Here is a 19,719-nt window from a genome sequence, read left to right on the forward strand (position 1 = left end):
CCAGTTTCCACCCCGGCCTCTGCGCTGCCCTCTTCTCCAGTACCATATCAACCCAATGCGGAGCATGATCTGACACTGCAATTGCCGAGTATTCCGACCCTTTGACCCCAGCCAGCAAAGCCTTTCCCACCACAAAGAAGTCGATCCGCGAGTATACCTTATGGACTGTTGAGAAAAAAAAAGAGTACTCCTTTTCCCTTGGGTGCAGGAACCTCCAAGGGTTCACCCCTCCATTTCCACCATTAGCCCAGCCAGCGCCTTCACCCCCCCCTGATGGACCAGCGAGCGTGGCCGTGATCTGTCCAACCGTGGCTCCTGCACCAAGTTCCAGTACCCTCTCCCCCCACAATCAGCTCGTGTGTGTCCCAAGTCGGGAATGGCCCCAAACACCTTCTTTGCGAATCCCGCATCGTCCCAATTTGGACTGTATACACTTAATAACGCCACTAATCTCCCCTCCAGCGCCCCTGTCACAATCACATATCTACACCCCTGATCTGCCACCACCTTCTCCATCTGGAAGCGTACCCTTTTGCTGACCAGCATCGCTATCCCTCGAGCCCTTCCATCAAATCCAGAGTGAAACATTTGACTAACCCAGCCCTTTTTAAGTCTCACTTGGTCCTTCACCCTCAAGTGAGTCTCCTGCAGCGTTGCCACTTTGGCTTTTTAACTTTTAAGATGCGCAAGCACCCTTCACCTCTTGACCGGACCTATATGCCCTCTCACGTTCCACATAACTATCCTTACTGGGGCCTCTGACCCCCCCCCCCCCCCACCCACCCTTCTTATCCACCATCATCATACCACCGGGTCCTGTCCCATAAGCCTGACCCGCCCCTGTCCATTGTTAACATCGAACCCCCCCCCCCCCCCCCCATCGCAAGAACCCCCCTACATTTCTCCTTGAAAAAACATCTCCCAGCATCAATCCTCAATCCCCCCCCCCCCTTCTTATCCACCATCATCATACCACCGGGCCCTGCCCCATAAGCCTGACCCGCCCCTGTCCATTGTTAACATCGAACCCCCCTACATTTCCCTTGAAAAAACATCTCCCAGCATCATCCTCAATCTCTCCCCCCCCTCCCCCCACCCCATCGCAAGAACCCCCTTACATTTCTCCTTAAAAAAACACCTCCCAGCATCAACCCTCAATCTCTTCCCCCCCCCCCCCCTCCCACCCCATCGCAAGAACCCCCCTACATTTCCCCTTGAAAAACATGCCCCAGCATCAATCCTCAATCCCCCCTTCTTATCCACCATCATCATACCACCGGGCCCTGCCCCATAAGCTGGTTTATGGGCTGGTTTAGCTCACTCGTCTAAATCGCTGGCTTTTAAGCAGACCAGCAGGCCAGCAGCACGGTTCGATTCCCGTACCAGCCTCCCCGGACAGGCGCTGGAATGTGGCGACCAGGGGCTTTTCACAGTAACTTCATTGCCTACTCGTGACAATAAGCGATTTTCATAAGCCTGACCCGCCCCTGTCCATTGTTAACATCGAACCCCCATACATTTTTCCTTGAAAAAACATCTCCCAGCATCAATCCTCATCTCTCTCTCTCTCTCTCCTCTCTCTCTCTCTCTCTCTCTCTCTCTCTCTCTCTCTCTCTCTCTCTCTCTCTCTCTCTCTCTCTCTCTCTCTCTCTCTCTCTCTCTCTCTCTCTCTCTCTCTCCTCCCCCCCACCTACCCCCGTTCGCCTCGTAGGCCCATTGAAGCCTGCTATCCAGGCTCAAACATCCGCTGCCCTCCTTTCACCTCACCTCCGTTCACATGCTGACTTTAGTTAGCTAGCACGGGTGGCTCCCCCCGTCAAGATATCATCCCCTTCCACCCAGTCCCAGAGAAAGAAAAAACAAAACCAACAATCCAGCCCATACAATTCACTAACATAACATTTGACCGTCGCAACACAGAATGCCAATCAACCCACCATTAACTTAAACTCTGTAACAATGCAAAGAGAATTCACATCAGTAAAAAGAAAGTTGTAGCATTTATACATTTTCCAGCTTCTCAAACAGTCCACAGTCTCTCTTCCAGTTCCGCTCCTCACGTCTGTCCCAAGCCTTTTGCCCTCATGACGCCTCAGCCGCCTCTGCTGTCTCAAATAAGTCTTTGGCATTATCCGTTACTCTCAGCTTCGCCGGGTGCACCATACCAAATCGCACCCCCTACTTTTACAGTGCCGCCTTCACCCGCCCGAACGCCGCTCATCTTTTTGCCAACTCAACTGTCAAGTCCTGATAGATCCGAACTCCAGCACCGTCCCACTGCACCTCGCGCTTCTCTGATTCGCCCAGCTTAACACCTTCTCCTTCATGCAGTACTTAGGAAGCAGATAATTATTGCTCTTGGCAGCTCATTCACCTTGGGCTTCGGCCTTAATGACCGATGAGCTTGATCCAGCTCGTACTGGGGGGAGTTCTCACCCTCCCCCATCAGCTCCGCCAACTTCTCAGCGCAGTACTCTGTTGGCCTTGGGCCCTCTGTCCCTTCGGGCAAGCCCACAATTCTCGAATTGTGCCGTTTCGAGCGGTTCTCCAAGTCCTCGAGCTTTGCTCAGAGTCCTCTGTTAACCTCCACCTTTCTCTGCAGCTCATCCCCCAGCAAGCTGAGCTGGTTGCTGTGCTGCGACACGGCCTCCTCCACTTCCTTCATCTTCTCGCCCTGCTCTCTCACCTCGGCCAATGCCTTTGAAAAGAAAAGAAATGAATGAATGAAATCGCTTATTGTCACGAGAAGGCTTCAATGAAGTTACTGTTAAAAGCCCCTAGTCGCCACATTCCGGCGCCTGTCCGGGGAGGCTGGTACGGAATCGAACCGTGCTGCTGGCCTGCTTGGTCTGCTTTAAAAGCCAGTGATTTAGCTCAGTGAGCTAAACCAGCCACAGCTACCCTCACCGAGGCGATTGCCTTCTCCACCAATGATTTCAATGCGACCGCCGTCTCCTTCCTCAAAGCCGAAATATGCCTCGCAAACTGCTTTTCCAGCTCCACCGCCATCACCTCGATCATCTTTTTCACCGTAAGTAGTGCAGCCCCACCATGCGGTCTGGCATCCGCCATCTTGTCAGCGCTTTGCTCGCCTTCTACTTAATGGCGAACCCCGGGTTTTTCCTTCCTTCTTCCTAGCTGCTTTCCACATCCTCTAACGACTTACTATTTCTTCTTTCTTTCTTCAATCCGAAAATAACTAAGTAATTATTTTCGCAAATTTTTTCCCCCCAAAAATTCCAAAGTCTAGCAAATCTCTTCCTCCGGGGACCGGACTTCAAACCTCCTCAAAGATCCATTTTCAGTGGGTGCCACCCAGTGTGCTCTAGCCCCCCTCTACATCGCGTTCTGGACTCAGGCCTGCCACCCTCAATTGCCTCGCCTCGTGTCAAGCTCCCCCACCAGCCGACCTCTGGTTGATGCCTCCCACTCTGGGCCGCTGGACACTCCCGCGGGACCCTCACTGGGTCACAGACCGAACCGACACCCGTGCCCTCAGGCCCCAAAGGCCGAAGAAACCCTTCCCCTTTCGTGGGAAGAGAAGAACCACGGGGAAACCCACGAAAAAGTACGAAAAATCGCAGACCGGCGGGAGCCGCTCCCTGACGCAGCCACTTCGCTTGCGAACGCCACCGGAAGTCCCGATTTTCCCTCTTTCTATCGTCTTTCCGTTTTGTTGGTATAAACTTTTGCTGAGCAATGTGAAAAGCGCTTGGAAGGTTCACCACTGTTCCTCAACTGTTTCACCATTACGTCCTTGCTCCCAGTCTACCGTAGCCAGCTCTTCTCTCAGCCCATTGTAATCTCCTTTGTTTAAGCACAAATCACCAGTGTTTAGTTTTAATTCTCACTCTCCATCCGTATTTTAAATCCATTCATATTGTGATCGCCTCCTAACTATGAGATCATTAGTCAATCCTGTTTCATTTGCACAGGACCAGATCTAGGCCCATTGTTCCCTTGTAGGTTCCATTACATTACTGTTCGAGGCAAACTTTCACGGATACGTTCTATAACTCCTCTTCAAGTACCGCCCACTGGTTAAACCAATCGACATGTAGATTAAAATTCCCAGATTAACGGCTGTACCATTTCTACATGCATCAGTTATTTCTTTGTTTATGGCCCCTGCCCCACCGTACTGTTACTATTTTGTGGCCCTCGAGACTACTCTTATCAGTGACTTTTTCGCCCTTAACATTCCCTGATTTCCACCCAAATGGATTCAACCTTATCCTCCATAGCACCGCTGTCATCCCTCATTGCTGCTTGGATGTCATCCTTAAATAGCAGAGCGACACCACCTCCCTTACCATACGCTCTGTCCTTCCGAATAGTTTGATACCCATGGATATTTAACTCCCAGTCGTAACATGTTTCAGTAATGGCCACCAAATCATAGTCATTCACGGTGATTTGCGCCATCAACTCATTTACCTTATTCCGAATACTACGAGCGTTCAGGTAAAGTACCCTTCTGTTGACTTTTATACCTCCATTTTGAATCTTAACACCTCTATCTGTAACCTCTCCTAAGTTAGTTTTCCTTTGAACTTTTCTCATAATTTTCCTTTTCATTGAACCCATATCTTCATGTGCAATCTGCTGTGTTACTTTCCATTCATGTTTACACTTCTCGTTTTATTTCTTTTAGTATTACTGGGCCTATTCACTGAGCTCTCCTCAGTCACTGTACCCTTCTTGATTTTTGACTATGGCTTCTCTGCCTTACACTTACCCCTTCCTGCCTTCTGTTTCTGTCCCCGTTTACTTCCCTCTGACTTCCTACATTGGTTCCCATCCCCCTGCCACATCAGTTTTAAACCCTCCCCAACAGCACTATCAAACACTAGGACATCGGTTCCAGTCATGCCCAGGTGCAGACCGTCTGGTTTGTACTGGTCCCACCTCCCCCAGAACCGGGTCCAATGCCCCAGGAATTTGAATCCCTCCTTGCATGTATTTATTCCTCTACCTTTTCAATTAGTTTTCTTTCTTTTTAAAAATAATTTTTATTGAAAAATTTTGAATTTATACAACAACAACAAACCATAATAAAATACCAAAAATAACAATAATATTAGCAATCATAAACATTCGCCCCACCTCCATGAACCAACACAGCATTTTAACAACAACGCAAATTACACAATATTAAGAGTTACATAATAGAAACTACAATAAGGAACATCACCACCCACCCCCCCCCCCCCCCCCCCCCCCCCCCCCCCCCCCCCCCCTCTCCCGGTTTGCTGCTGCTATTGACCAAGAATACCTATCTTTGAGCCTGGAAGTCCGAAAAGGCTGCCATCGTTTATAGAACCCTTGTATTGATCCTCTCAGGGCAAATTTGACCCTTTCCAATTTTATAAATCTGATCCAGGTCTCCACACTTGGGGGCCTCGCATCCTTCCACTGTAGCAAGATCCTTTGTCGGGCTACTAGGGACGCAAAGGCCAGGACACCGGCCTCTTTCGCCTCCTGCACTCCCGGCTCTACCGCAACCCCAAAAATCGCGGGTCCCCGCCCTGTTTGACCCTGGATCCAACCACCCTCGACACCGTCCCCGCCATCCCCTTCCAGAATTCTTCCAGTGCTGGGCATGCCCAGAACATATGAGCGTGGTTCGCTGGACTCCCAGAACATCTGGTGCACCTGTCCTCACCCTCAAAGAACCTACTCATCCTAGTCCCGGACATGTGGGCCCGGTGCAGCACCTTAAATTGGATGAGACTAAGTCTCGCACATGAGGAGGAAGAGTTGACTCTGTCCAAGGCATCCGCCCAAGTCCCGTCCTCTATCTGTTCCCCGAGTTCCTCCTCCCATTTAGCCTTCAGCTCCTCCACTGACGACTCCTCCACCTCCTGCATTACCTTATAGATGTCGGGCACCTTCCCCTCTCCGACCCACACCCCCGAAAGCACTCTGTCCATCGTCCCCCGCGAGGGCAGCAAAGGGAATCCCTCTGCCTGTCGCCTAGCAAACGCTTTTACCTGCAAGTATCTGAACATGTTCCGTTGGGGAAGCTCAAATTTATCTTCCAGTTCCCCCAGGCCCGCAAACCTCCCGCCAATAAACAGGTCCCTCAATTTACTGATGCCCACCCTTTGCAACCCCCTAAATCCCCCATCCCTGTTCCCTGGGATGAACCGATGATTGCCACCCAATGGAGCCTTCATCGAGCCCCCTGTTTCCCCCCTATGCCGTCTCCACTGTCCCCAGATTCTTAGGGTCGCCGCCACCACCGGGCTCGTGGTAAACCTCTTAGGGGAGAGCGGCAATGGCGTCGTTACCATAGCACCCAGGGTCGTACCTCTACATGACGCCATCTCCATTCTTTTCCACGCTTCCCCTCCCCCCATCATCACCCATTTACGCACCATTGACACATTGGCCGCCCAATAGTACCCCAGAAGGTTGGGCAGCGCCAGCCTGCCTCTATCCCTCCCTCGCTCCAGGAACACCCTCCTCACTCTCGGAGTCCTATGTGCCCACGCAAAGCTCAAAATACTGCTAGTCACTTCCTAAAGAAGGCCCTGGGGATAAAGATGGGCAGGCACTGAAAGAGGAACAAGAACCTCGGAAGCACCGTCATTTTGACGGACTGCACCCTCCCCGCCAACGGCAATGGCAGCATGTCCCACCTCTTGAACTCCTCCTCCATCTGATCTACAAGTCTGGTGAAATTATGTTTGTGAAGAGTCCCCCAGTCCCTGGCCACCTGCACCCCCAGGTACCTAAAGCTCTCCCAGCCCGCCTAAGCGGGAGCCTACCAATTCCTTCCTCCTGGTCTCCAGGGTGCACCACAAACACCTCACTCTTGCCTAAATTTAGTTTATAACCTGAAAAGGTCCCAAACTCAGCTAGCAGCTCCATCACCCCCAGCATCCCTCCCACCGGGTCCGCCACATACAGTAACAAGTCATCGGCCTACAACGACACCCTATGTTCCTCCCCACCTTGCACCCAAACCTCTCCACCTCTTTGAATCCCTCAACACCATCACCAGCGGCTCGATTGCCAGTGCAAACAACAAGGGGGACAGGGGGCAACCCTGCCTGGTCCCTCGGTAAAGCCGGAAATACTCCGACCTCCTCCCATTCGTGGCCACGCACGCCATCGGGGGCTCATATAGCAGCCTTACCCATCTAATGAACCCTTCACCAAATCCAAACCTCCCCAACACCTCCCATTACTACCCCCACTCCACTCTATCGAAGGCCTTCTCCGCATCCAGCGCCACCGCTATCTCTGCCTCCCCCTCAATCGCCAGCATCATGATGATATTCAACAATCTCCGCACATTCGTGTTCAGCTGCCTTCCCTTCACAAAACCTGTCTGGTCCTCGTGCACAACCCCTGTCACACAGTCCTCTATCCTGGTGGACAGGATTTTTGCCAGCACCTTGGCATCTACGTTGAGGAGAGATATGGGCCTGTATGAACCACACTGCTGGGGGTCCTTGTCCCTCTTTAAGATTAACGAGATCAGCGCCCGCGACATCGTTGGGGGCAAAGTCCCCCCTTCCCACGCTTCATTTAGTGTCCGCACCAGCAAGGGGCCCACTAGATCCACAAACTTTTTATAAAATTCCACCGGGAACCCATCCGGCCCCGGTGCCTTCCCTGACTGCATCTGCCCGATCCCCTTAACTAGCTCCTCCAGCTCAATCGGCGCACCCAACCCCTCCACCTACTCCTCATGCATCTTCGGGAAAGAAAGCCCATCGAGGAACCTCTCCATTCCCCCCCCCTCTCCCCCGTTGGCTCCGACCGGTACAGTTCCCCGTAAAAGTCCTTGAAGACCTCATTCACCTCTACCCCCTTCCGCACCACATTCCCATTCTTGTCTCTCACTCCAGCAATTTCCTTAGCCGCATCCCGCTTGCAGAGCTGATGAGCCAGCATCCTACTCGCCTTTTCACCATGTTCGTACACTGCCCCTTGTGCCTTCCTCCACTGTGCCTCCGCCTTTCTAGTGGTCAGCAAATCAAATTTAGCCTGCAGGCTGCGCCTCTCCCCCAGCAGTCCCTCCTCTGGTGCTTCTGCGTACCTCCTGTCTACCTCCAGCATCTTTCCCAGCAGTCTATCTCTCTCACTCCTCTCGCTCCTCTCCCTGTGTGCCCGCATGGATATCAGCTCCCCACGAATCACTGCCTTCAGGGCTTCCCAGACCACCCCCACCTGAACATCCCCCGTATCATTCACCTCGAGGTACCCCTCAATACTTGCCCGGACCCTCCTAAACACCTCTTCCTCCGCCAACAAACCCACATCCAACCGCCACAACGGGTGCTGGTCCCTCACCTCCCCCATCTCCAACTCTATCCAATGTGGAGCGTGGTCGGAGATTGCAATGGCCGAATACTCGGCCTTTTCCACTCTCTGAATCAGTCCCCTACTCACCACGAAGAAGTCTATCCGAGAGTAGACCCTACGTACGTGGGAGAAGAAAGAGTACTCCCGTGCCCTCGGCCTCACAAACCTCCATGGATCTACCCCACCCATCTGGTCCATAAACCCCCTCAGTACCTTGGCCGCCGCCGGCCTCCTACCCGTCCTAGAGCTGGACCGATCCAGTGAAGGATCCAACACCGTATTGAAGTCCCCCCCCCCCCCCCCCACCCCCCCCCCCCCCCCCCCCCCCCCCCACCCCCATGATCAGACCTCCCGCCTTCAGATCTGGGACCCGTCCCAACATATGCCTCATAAGCCCGCATCGTACCAATTTGGGGCATACACACTAGCAAGCACCACCTTCTCTCCTTGTAGCCTGCCCCTAACCATTACATTCTTACCCCCCTTATCCGCCACCACCTGCGATGCCTCAAACGACACATTTTTCCCCACCAGAATCGCCACTCCCCGGTTCTTCACATCCAACCCAGAGTGGAAAACCTGCCCCACCCATCCCTTCCTCAGACGGACCTGGTCCGCCACCTTCAGGTGGGTCTCCTGAAGCATTGCCACATCTGCCTTTAGCCCCTTCAGATGAGCAAGTACCCTCAACCGCTTCACCGGCCCATTCAATCCTCTCGCATTCCAAGTGACCAACCGAATCAGAGGGCATCCCACCCCCCTCCCCCGTTGACTAGCCATAGCCTGTCGACTGCTCGCCCCAGGCCAGCACCCCCTGCCCGAACCAGTCCCCACAGCGACAACACCTCACCTCTGTCCCCCCAGCCCCCACCAACTCCTTCCTGACCCTACCAGCAGCAACCCGGTATTCCTCCCTCCCCACCAGGCTCGGAACCCTCCTAGCCGCGAACCGTCCTCCTTTGTACTTCCGTGGGTCAGCTAACTTTTGCTGACCCCGGAAACTCCCGCCAATAACCCAACCTCTCCCAAAGTGGGATCATCCCCCAATCTAGCCCTTCTCCAGGCACCGCTCCAGCGCGGGGAAGAACCAGTTAAGGCCCCGCCTCCCCCCGTCATTGTCTCCACCCCCCAGCCCCGCAGCGCGGGAAACCAGAGGAAAGCCCGGCTTCCGCACTGCCCCAACACACCCTTCTGACGCAGCTCCCACATACCAGCCCCACTCCATACCCCCAACCCGACATAGAATACAACAAATCCTCCCAACCCTCCCCGCAAGATACAAAACTCAAACAATGCCCCACAGCAAAAAAACATAACACAACAACACCCCCATAAATAACCATATCAAAATTGCAAAAGTACAAAAAAAAGAGAACACAGCAACAGCAGAATCCAGCAATAAAGTATTGCAACCGACCCCGCAACCCCCAACCCCTAGTTCAAGTCCAGTTTCTCCGTCCGCACGAAGGCCCACGCCTCCTCCGGGGAATCGAAATAATAATGCCGGTCCGTATAAGTTACCCACAGGCGCGCGGGCTGCAACATTCCGAACTTTATCTTTTTCCTGTAAAGCACCTCTTTCGTCCGATTAAATCCGGACCGCCGCTTAGCCACCTCCGCACTCCAATCCTGGTACATCCGTACTACCCCATTCTCCCAATTGCTGCTCTTCACCTTCTTGGCCCAGCGCAGCACACACTCCCGATCACTGAACTGGTGGAACCTCACCAGCAGGGCACGCGGGGGTTCATTCTCCTTAGGCCTCCTGGCCAGTACTCTGTGTGCTCCCTCCAGCTCCAAGGGCAGATGGAAAGACCCGGCCCCCACTAGCGAGTTCAGCATCGTAGCCACGTAGGTTGTCAGGTCCGACCCCTCCAGCCCCTCTGCAAGGCCCAAGATCCGCAGATTTTTCCACCTCATGCGGTGATCAAGCTCCTCGAAGCGTTCCTGCCACTTCTTGTGGAGTGCCTCGTGCCCCTCCACCTTACTCACGAGGATCCCGGCCTCCTCCTCTCGTTCAGTGGCCTGCGTCTGCAACTCCTTGATGGCAGCACCCTGGGTCGTCTGAATCTCCGAGAGCCTTCTGTTCGTTTCCTGCAGAGAGTTCAGTACCTCAGCCTTGAAGTCTGCAAAACAGTGCAGGAGAGCAGCTTGTTGCTCCAGGGCCCACTGCTTCACTCCTCTGGAGCTCCGCCGGCCTCCATCTTGGATTTCTTCCCTCGTTTTTTCTGGGGAGCTGCTGCCGTTTTTTCCCCCTTTCCACTCCGAGTTCGAGTCATGGACTGCGGGGAAAGTCGATCAGCACACCTTCTCCCACCGGGAGACGTCGAAAAATTTCCGTTTTGGGCTCTAAAAAGAGCCGAAAAGTCCGTTTTAAAACGGGGGCTCCCAAATGTGCGGCTTCCTACGTCATCGCCGCCACCAGAAGTCCTTCAATTAGTTTTCAATCCCATTCCAACTTTGAAGCTTAAAACAGATGATATGGTGTTCTCATTGGACAGTTGGAGGTACCTCAATTCAGAATTTCATGCTATTTGTGGAATGACTTCAATTGATAATTTTGACTATTAAAATAATGTTTATTGGCTGCAAATTGAGGAGGAAGTTGCGAATGCCATTTTTCTGTTGAAAATGTATTCACCGTCGTCTTATATTTATTTGTGCACTTTGGGTTCCAGTCACATGGGTGAGAGAGGGGTAGGCGATAAGGGAGAGGCTTGTGATGGTTGGGGGGGGGGGGGGGGGGGAAAGGGGTAGTAGGGGGTTTGTGGTGGTGGGGGGGGAGGGGAGGCAGTGGAGGGAGGGAGACGGGGTGGTGGTGCAGGGGGAGGTAGCGGGGTGTGGTGAGGGGAGAACAGAATGAGGAGAAGGGGGAACATGTGGCCACATTGTCATTGTCCTCCGAGGTGGCCACATGTTCCTCCATATGTTCCCCCAGCTCCACCTGTTCCTCCACCTCCGCATGTTCCTCCCCGTCCACCTCCACCTCTGCATGTTCCTCCTCCTCCTCCTCCACCTCCATGTTGCCCTGGTGCTGTGCCAGGTTGTAGATGGCACAGCAGACCAGCACAAAGCGACTACCCTCTGGGAGGTGTACTGAGTGCACCACCAGAGCCGTCAGAACAGTATTTTGAGGAGTTTAATGCACCGCTCGTGGACGGCCCATGTGGCCGCATGGGCCTCGTTGTATCGAGTCTCCGCATTGGTCACCAGCTTCCGTACTGGTGTCATTAGCCAGGTCCTCAGCGGGTACCCTTTATCCACCAAGAGCCAACTGGCCATTCAGTGAGAGACTGACAACAAGTGGTTTCTTCCACCCTGTGACTCTAGATTTTGGCCGATCCCACGATCTAACACTCACTCGAGCACCATTAAGTCACGTTCGATATGAGAGAATGTTTATTGAATGAGGCCACATGGGTGGAAATGAATAACAAAAACAGTACAAACATCACTGTGTGTGCACTATAGACTTGCACGGTAGTACAGTGGTTACCACTGTTGCTTCACAGGGGCAGGGTCCCAGGTTCGATTCCCGACTTGTTTCACTGTCTGTGTGGAGTCTGCTCGTTCTCCCTGCGTCTGTGTGGGTTTCCTCCAGGTGCTCCAGTTTTTTCCCAAAAGTCCTGAAAGGTAATTTGGACATTCTGAATTCTCCTTCCATGTACCCGAACAGGCGCTGGAATGTGGCGAATAGGGGCACAGTAACTTCATTGCAGTGTTAATGTAAGCCTACTTGTGACAGTAAAGATTGTTATAAGGTTCACTACCCTCTGATGAAGTCTTTCCTAACCTCAGTCCTAAGTGACCTATCCCATACCCTGAGATTGTGAGCCTTTGTCCTAGACCAACGAGCCTGCCTGAGCCAGAGGAAACTATATCCCCACATTCTGTCTGTCCAGCTCTCAGAATTTTATACATTTCAATTAGACCTCTACTCGTTCTTCTAAATTTCACCAAATACACGCCCAGTCGACCAACCTCTCCTCATACTGCAATCCTGCCATCCCAGGAATTAGTCTGGTGAACTTTTGCTGCATTCTCTCTATGGTAAATAAATCCTTTGTTAGATAAGGAGACCAAAATTGCACGCACTTACTCCAGGTGTGGTCTGACCAAAGTCCCATGCAGTTGCAGTTAGACATCCTTGCTCCTGTACTCCAGTTCGCTCGCAATAAAGGCCAACATACCATTTGCCTTCCCAATTGCTTGCTGTACCTGCATTCTTGCTTTCAGCAACTCGTGTATGAGGACTCCCAGGCCCCTTTGCATGGCAACATTTTCTAATCTTAACACCATTTAAATAATATTCTGCCATTCTGTTTTTCTTTCTGAAGTGGATAGCCTCACATTTGTCCACATTAAACTGCATCTGCCTTCTATCTGCCTGCTCAATCAAATAGTCTCAATCACCTACCAGTGCCCAATTCCCATACCAGCCTCCCCGGACAGGCGCCGGAATGTGGCGACTAGGGGCTTTTCACAGTAACTTCATTGAAGCCTACTCGTGACAATAAGCAATTTTGAATTTTCAATTTCACCTTGAAGCCTCTTAACATCCTCCTCACCACTCTTATTCCCACCAAGCTTAGTGTCATCGGCAAACTTGGAAATGTTACTTTTGGTTCCCACATCCAAATCATTGATGCCTTCTGTGAACAGCTGGGGTCCAAGCACTGATCACTGCTTGCCACTTCGAAAAAGACCCAGTTATTCCTACTCTGATTCCTAAATGCTAACCAGTTCTCAATCCATGCCAATATATTGCCCCCAATCCCATGTGCTTTTATTTTATGCACTAACTATATGGAACTTTGTCAAAAGCTTTCTGAAAATTCAAATTCACCGCATCCACTGGTTCACCCTCATCTCTTCTAGTTACATCCTCAAAAAACATGATTTCCTAAATACTACTTTCAGAACCTCATCACTCCTTTTACCTATGTTGTTGGTACCAATATGGTCCAAACCTCTGGCTGTTTATCCTCCTCCTTCAGAATGCTCAGCAGCCACTCAGTGATATCCTTGACTCTGGTGCCAGGGAAGTAACATGCTATCCCTTTGTCACATCTGCAGCCCCTATCACTATCACTATTGCTCCCGCTCCCACCAGTTCCATTTCTGCATGTGACTCTTTACCCGTGGTGTGACCACCTCACTCTACATGCTATCCACGAAGATATCATCCTTGCAGATGCTCCACAGTGACTCCAGTCATAGCTCCAGCTCTAAAACAGCGCCAGGGGCCCCGATTCAATTCTGATCTTGGGTGACTGCATGGATTTTGCACATTCTCCCCGTGTCTGTGTGGGCTTCCTCTGGTTGCTCAGGCTTCCTCCCACAGTTAGGCAGGTTAGGTGGGGTTATGGGGATGTGGCAGGAGAGTGGACCTGTGTATGGTGCAGACACGATGGGCTGAATGGCCTCCTTCTGCACTGTAGGGATTCGATGGTTCTGAGGATTCTACGGAAACATGGATTTTAAGTAGCTGCAACATGTGGTCACTCCGGATACTGAAGTGCCCCTCACTTCCCACATCGCAGAAGATGAGCAGTCCACATGGCTGACCTGCCCTGCCATGACTTGTGCTTAAAATTACTCTGTACTTTTACTTCCTCTAGTTAAGGGTATATTCAGGACAGTAGAATTACTCACCAACCCCTACTTATCAAGGCTGTCACTCTTTCTGAGGAAAGGTAGAAAAGAAAAGAGCACGTCACTCTCTCCTATTGAACTCCCGCAGTCACCGAACTCCAGCTTTTACACTCCACTGTAGTCGAAAGGCGCACTCCAAAGCAGATAAACTACTGTAACTATTGCAGTTGATGTGACTGAATCATCCTAACCTGGTATGTTATTCCTGTTGGCTGCATTCACAGATATGAAGATCACTTTTAGTAGGGTGGTGTCTGTCAAGCAAACCCACCCTTTGTTTAATAGAAACATAGAATTAATAGGAGCAGGAGAAAACCATTCGGCCTTTCAAGCCTGTTCCGCCATTCATTATGATCATGATTGATCATCCAATTTAATAGCCTAATCCCAATTTCCCCCATATCCTTTGATCCCCTTCGCCCAAAGTGCTATATCTAACTGCTTCTTGAAGACCATGCAATATTTGGATTCAACTAGTTCCTGTGGTAACGAATTCCACAGGCTTAGCACTCTCTGGGTGAAGAAATTTCTCTTCATCTCTGTCCTAAATGGTCTACCCTGTAATCTCAGACTGTAACCCATGGTTCTGGACACACCCACCATCGGGAACATCCTTCCTGCATCAAACCTGTCCAGTCCTGTTGAAATTTTGTAGGTTCTAGGAGATCCCCCCCCCTCATTTTTCTGAACTCCAGTGAATACAATACTAACAGATTCAATCTCTCCTTTCACGGCAGTACTGCCATCCCAGGAATCAGTCTGGTAAACCTATGCTGCATTCCTTCTGTTACAACATCCTTCCTCAGCTAAGGAGACTAAAACTGCACACAATATTCCAGGTGTGGCTTCACCAAGACTCAGCAAGACAATTCTGCTCCTGTACTCAAATCCTCTCGCAAAGAAGGCTAGCATACCATTTGCCTTCTTTACCTCCTGCTGCACCTGCATGCTTACTTTCAGTGACTAGTGTATGAGGACACCCAGGTCTTGCTGCACGTTCCCTCTCCTAATTTATTGCCGTTCAGATAATAGTCTGCCGCCTTGTTTTTGCTAGTAGATAACCTCCCATTTATCCAAATTATATTGCATCTGCCATTCATTTGCCCACTCACTCAACTTGTCCAAATCATACTGAAGGATCTCTGCTTTTAAGGAATGGTTTAAATGTGCTTGACAAACCTTGGCAGCTAATGACAGATGCAGCATTTTCTGAAACTCGAAGCAAGAAAACAAAGGATACAGTTGGTGTACTAAGTTGGTGTTGATAAACCGTGTTCAGGATGGACGGAATTTTAAAGTCAGTTTTGGGCATCCATCAAACATTTCCAAGCTGAGGCTTATCAGCATTATGGGAACGAGGGAAAACTAGAGACCCAAGTTCAATTCTGGCCTTGTGGAGTTTCCACTTTCTCCCCATGTCTGCCTGGGTTTCCTCTCAAGATGTGAAGGTTAGGGTGATAGACCATGCTAAATGCCCCATAGTGTCCAAGGATGTGAAGGTTAAGTGGTTATGGTGGAGGGACTGGGCCTAGATTGGGCTTTTTCATAGCGTCGGTGCAAACTCGATGGGAAATCCTGCGCTGTGAAATTCTATGGTTCATAAAAGAACAGAGTTGTGATTCTAATGAATAATATGGAAGCCTTGATATTTGGTAAGAGAAATGATTAAGAAAGAGTGAATGCTTTTAGTTTTGTTTTTCTGTGATAAAGTATAATTGTCATCATGCATATTTTAATCTTAATTTAATATTATACAATAAACTACATAGTGCATCATAGCATTAATGACCGCTTTTTAACATTGCAGGAGTTGATGCCCTGGGATCATCCCTATTATAGTGGTGTCCTCCGTGCAGAGAGGTAAGTTATGAAATTGCATCACCTTTTTTTTATCAGCAGATACAATTTCTAGAAGTTTCATTGCTGTTTTCATTTAATTATTTTGGATTTGGGATCAACAATGTGCTGAATTGTAAAGCCATTTTGAAACCTTACAAGATCCTAGTGGTGAACCTGATTCTCAATTAGAAAATATTTATTTATTCAGTGCTTGTTGGTTCTACTGAGATAATGCAGACATGGAGATAATTCAGTGTCAGGTATATGATCAATTGATGCTTTTCATTGTTGTTTGGGAGCAATAGAAATGGCTGCAATTGGGTGCACTGTTTGTACTGCAGCCTCATGGCGCTGAGGACCTGCGTTTGATCCCGGCCTGGGGTCACTATCCGGGTGGAGTTTGCACATTCTCCCCCTGTCTGCGTAGGTCTCAACCCCACAACCCAAAGATATGCAGGGTAGGTGGATTGGCCACACTAAATTGCACCTTAATTGGAAAAGAAACTGCAGGGAAAATGTGAGAAAATTCCAGACACTCCTTTCATAGCTTTTGGTAGTTTATTCCTTTCATTGTAATTTTAAATAAAAATGTGCTTTTAAGCTGGATCTCTTGCTGCCAATCCCCACAGAATGCATCTTGGACAACCAGAAATATCTGAAAGCCAAATGGGCTGGATTTCTTTTAAGCTTGGTGGGCCTGAAGACTTATTTTCACTGGTATTTTCTCAAATGTCAAGAGTTCTCGCTGGCAGCAGTTATTTGCAGTGACATCCTTGAGCAGAGTTTGGCTGGGTTTCAGGTAGGAATCCATGCTGGAGAGTTACTTTCCCAGGTTAGCCACTCTTTGCAGGATGGTGGGATGGCGCATGTCACCTCAGATACAGCTGGTGTACTAAGTTGGTGTTGATAAACCGTGTTCAGGATGGACAGAATTTTAAAGTCCGTTTTGGGCATCCATCAAACATTTCCAGGCTGAGGCTTTTAAGCATTGTGAGAACGAGGGAAAACTAGACACTAGCACTAGATGAAAAAATTCATTCAATGCACAATAGTAGAACACAGAAGGATCCATTGATCCTGCGCCCACTCCATTAGAAACAAATCCAATTAGTCCTTTTCCAAGTTCTTTCCCCATGTGCTTGTAATTTTTTTCTTTATTGAGTATTTATCTATTTTAGTTTTTAAAGCCACTATTAAATTTGTGTCCAGGCAACATATTCCAAATCTTAGTCACTATTGCAAAGCATTTTTCCTCCTGTTGACTCTAGTTTCTTGCCAATCTCAATGCCCTCTGGTTATTGACCTTGCAATCATTGGAAAGAGCTTTTCTTTATTAATTCATAGAATCTCTACAGTGCAGAAAGAGGCTATTTGGCCCATCGTGCCTGCTGCAAAAGAGCATCCCTACTTAGGTCCACTCCCCCACCTAAACTGAACAACTTTGGACACTAATTTAGCATGGCCAATCAACCTAATCCTTCACATCTTTGGACTGTGGGAGGAAACCTGAGTACCCCATGCAGACACTGGGAGAACATGCAAACTCCACACAGTAACCCAAGACCGGAATTGGGTCCCTGGTGGTGTGAGGCAGCAATGCTAATCACTGTGCCACCATGTCACCTCTCTATCTTAACCTTTCATGATTTTAAACACTCCTTGTCAAATCTGTTCATGGTTTTAACTGAGAATATCTTCTGCTTTCCCACTCTTTCCATGCAACTGTAAACCATTGTCCATGGAAACATTCTTGTTAATCTCTTTCTGTACATTCTTTGCATCCTTCTTAAAGTGTGGTGCCCAAAATTGGACACTATAATTGGAGCTGGACTAGTGTGTTATATAGATCCAGCATAACTTTCCATTCTTTGCACTCTGCCTCTGTTTATAAACCCAGGATCCCATATGCTTTATATCCTCTTCTGTTAAATTGTCCTGTTAATTGCACAGGTGCCCATTTTTGCAGCCTTTTCAAAATTGTACCATTTAACTTGTATTGTCTTTCCTAATTCTCCTTGTCTTTTCTAATTCTCCTTGCCAAAATGTATCATCTAAACATTTTCTGTGTAAAATTTCATCTGCATTTATCTGTCCATTCCACCAACTTTCAAGTCTACCAATATCTTCCTTGCTGTTACCTTCCAGATTTGAAATTGTGTCCTGTACCCTAAGTCCAAGTCATTTGATGTATCTTCAAAGTAGGGTCCTAGTTCTGCACCATGCCTATCTTCAATTGAAAAATAACCATTCACCACAACTGTTTTCTATCCCTCAGCTAATTTTGTACCAATGCTGTTTCTACACCTTTTATCCCATGGCTTCAATTTTGTTATTGAGCCTTTCATGTACTTTATAAAACACTTTTTGAAAGCGCATATACACACAAGCAACTGCACTATCTTCATCCACCCTTTCTGTTGTCTCTTCAAAAATTCTCATTAGTCAGTGGCATGGGAGCACAGTGGTTAGCACTGCTGCCTCATGGCGTGGAGGGTCTGGGTTCAATACTGGCCCCGGGTCAGTGTCCGTGTGGAGTTTGCACATACTCCCTGTGTCTGCGTGGGTCTCACCCCCACAACCCAAAGATGTGCAGGGTAGGTGGATTGACCATGCTAAATTGTCCCATAATTGGAAAAATACTTTGATAACTCAAATTAGTCAAATATAATTTAAATCCGTGGTGACTCTCCATGGTTATTCCATACTTGTCCCAGGAGTATGGAATACTCACTGATTACCACTGAATTACCACTGATGTTAAAACAACTAGCCTGTAATTGCCAGGTTTATAATTTTTGCCTTTTTTGAGCTAGTGTATTGTATTTACAAATACACTTAATTCCATGGCATCACTCCTGCATCCAAGGGGGATTGGGAAGATTGTGGCTCGTACCTCCGCAGTTGGCTCAGCAGACTAATTGCATTCTATTTGGGCTAGGTGACTATGCACTTTAATTGCCAATAGCCTTTCTTTTCCCTCATTATTTTTGTCATCCTGTACAAGAACATTGCAGCAGGAGAAGGATATAAGGCCTCTCAAGTTTACTCTTCTCCATTGCATAAGATCATGGCTGAACTTTGTCCTCCATTCCATTTTCCTGATGATCTCCATATATCTCGATCCCTCTATCCATTTCAAATATCTATTGATCTCAAACTTGAGTGTACTCAGTGACTTTAGCACCCACCATCTTCTGGGGAAGGGAAGTCCAAGAATTCACAACCTTCTTTGGCAACCTACCCTGAGTCTATGCCCCTCTTTCTAGACACTCTAGCTAGAGGGAACAACCTCTTGGTATCCACCCAGTCAGATCCCCTCGGATTCAGTGAGATTACTTCTCAGTCTTCTAAACTCTTGAGTGTAGTATAATTTGTGTCATTTGAGAACTTCCTAGTTTGGTATACTTTTGGCAATTTGGACCTTGATGAAACATCATGCAAAATACCCATTTAGTACCTCAGCCATGACTTCTGCCTCAATTAGTAAATCTCCATTTTGGTTTCTATTTGGCCCCATTGAATCATAGAATTTGCAGATCAGAAGGAGGCCATTCGTCCCATCAGGTCTGTAACGGCCCTTGGAAAGAGTACCCTGCCTAAACCCTATACCCATAAACCTAATAACCCAACCTAACCTTTTTGACATTAAGGGGAAATTTTGCATGGCCAACCCACCTAACCTGCACATCTTTGGACCGTGGGAGGAAACCGGAGCATACTGAGGAAACCCATGCAGATACGGGGAGAAAGTGAAAAATCCACAGTCACCCAAGGCCGGAATTAAACCTGGGGCCCTGGAGCTGTGAGGCAGCAGTGATGCTCTTTCTGGGTGAGTGTGCTTTACACTCAATTGGCTCTGTTTTATTCCTTAGCTCTAGAGTCGCCAGGTATCTTTATGATACCGCC

The 19,719-nt window shown here is 49.1% G+C and overlaps 1 protein-coding gene across 1 annotated transcript in view; it reads left to right on the forward strand.

Moving 5' to 3' along the window:
* The window catches only part of LOC119977391 (mitochondrial intermediate peptidase-like), a 223,117-nt gene that overhangs the window by 59,655 nt on the left and 143,743 nt on the right, over positions 1-19,719 (forward strand). The window contains 1 exon segment of the mRNA XM_038818241.1: positions 15,782-15,834. Coding sequence (XP_038674169.1) covers positions 15,782-15,834 — 53 coding nt within the window.

Source organism: Scyliorhinus canicula, chromosome 14, assembly GCF_902713615.1.
Source record: "Scyliorhinus canicula chromosome 14, sScyCan1.1, whole genome shotgun sequence".
NCBI lineage: Eukaryota > Metazoa > Chordata > Chondrichthyes > Carcharhiniformes > Scyliorhinidae > Scyliorhinus > Scyliorhinus canicula.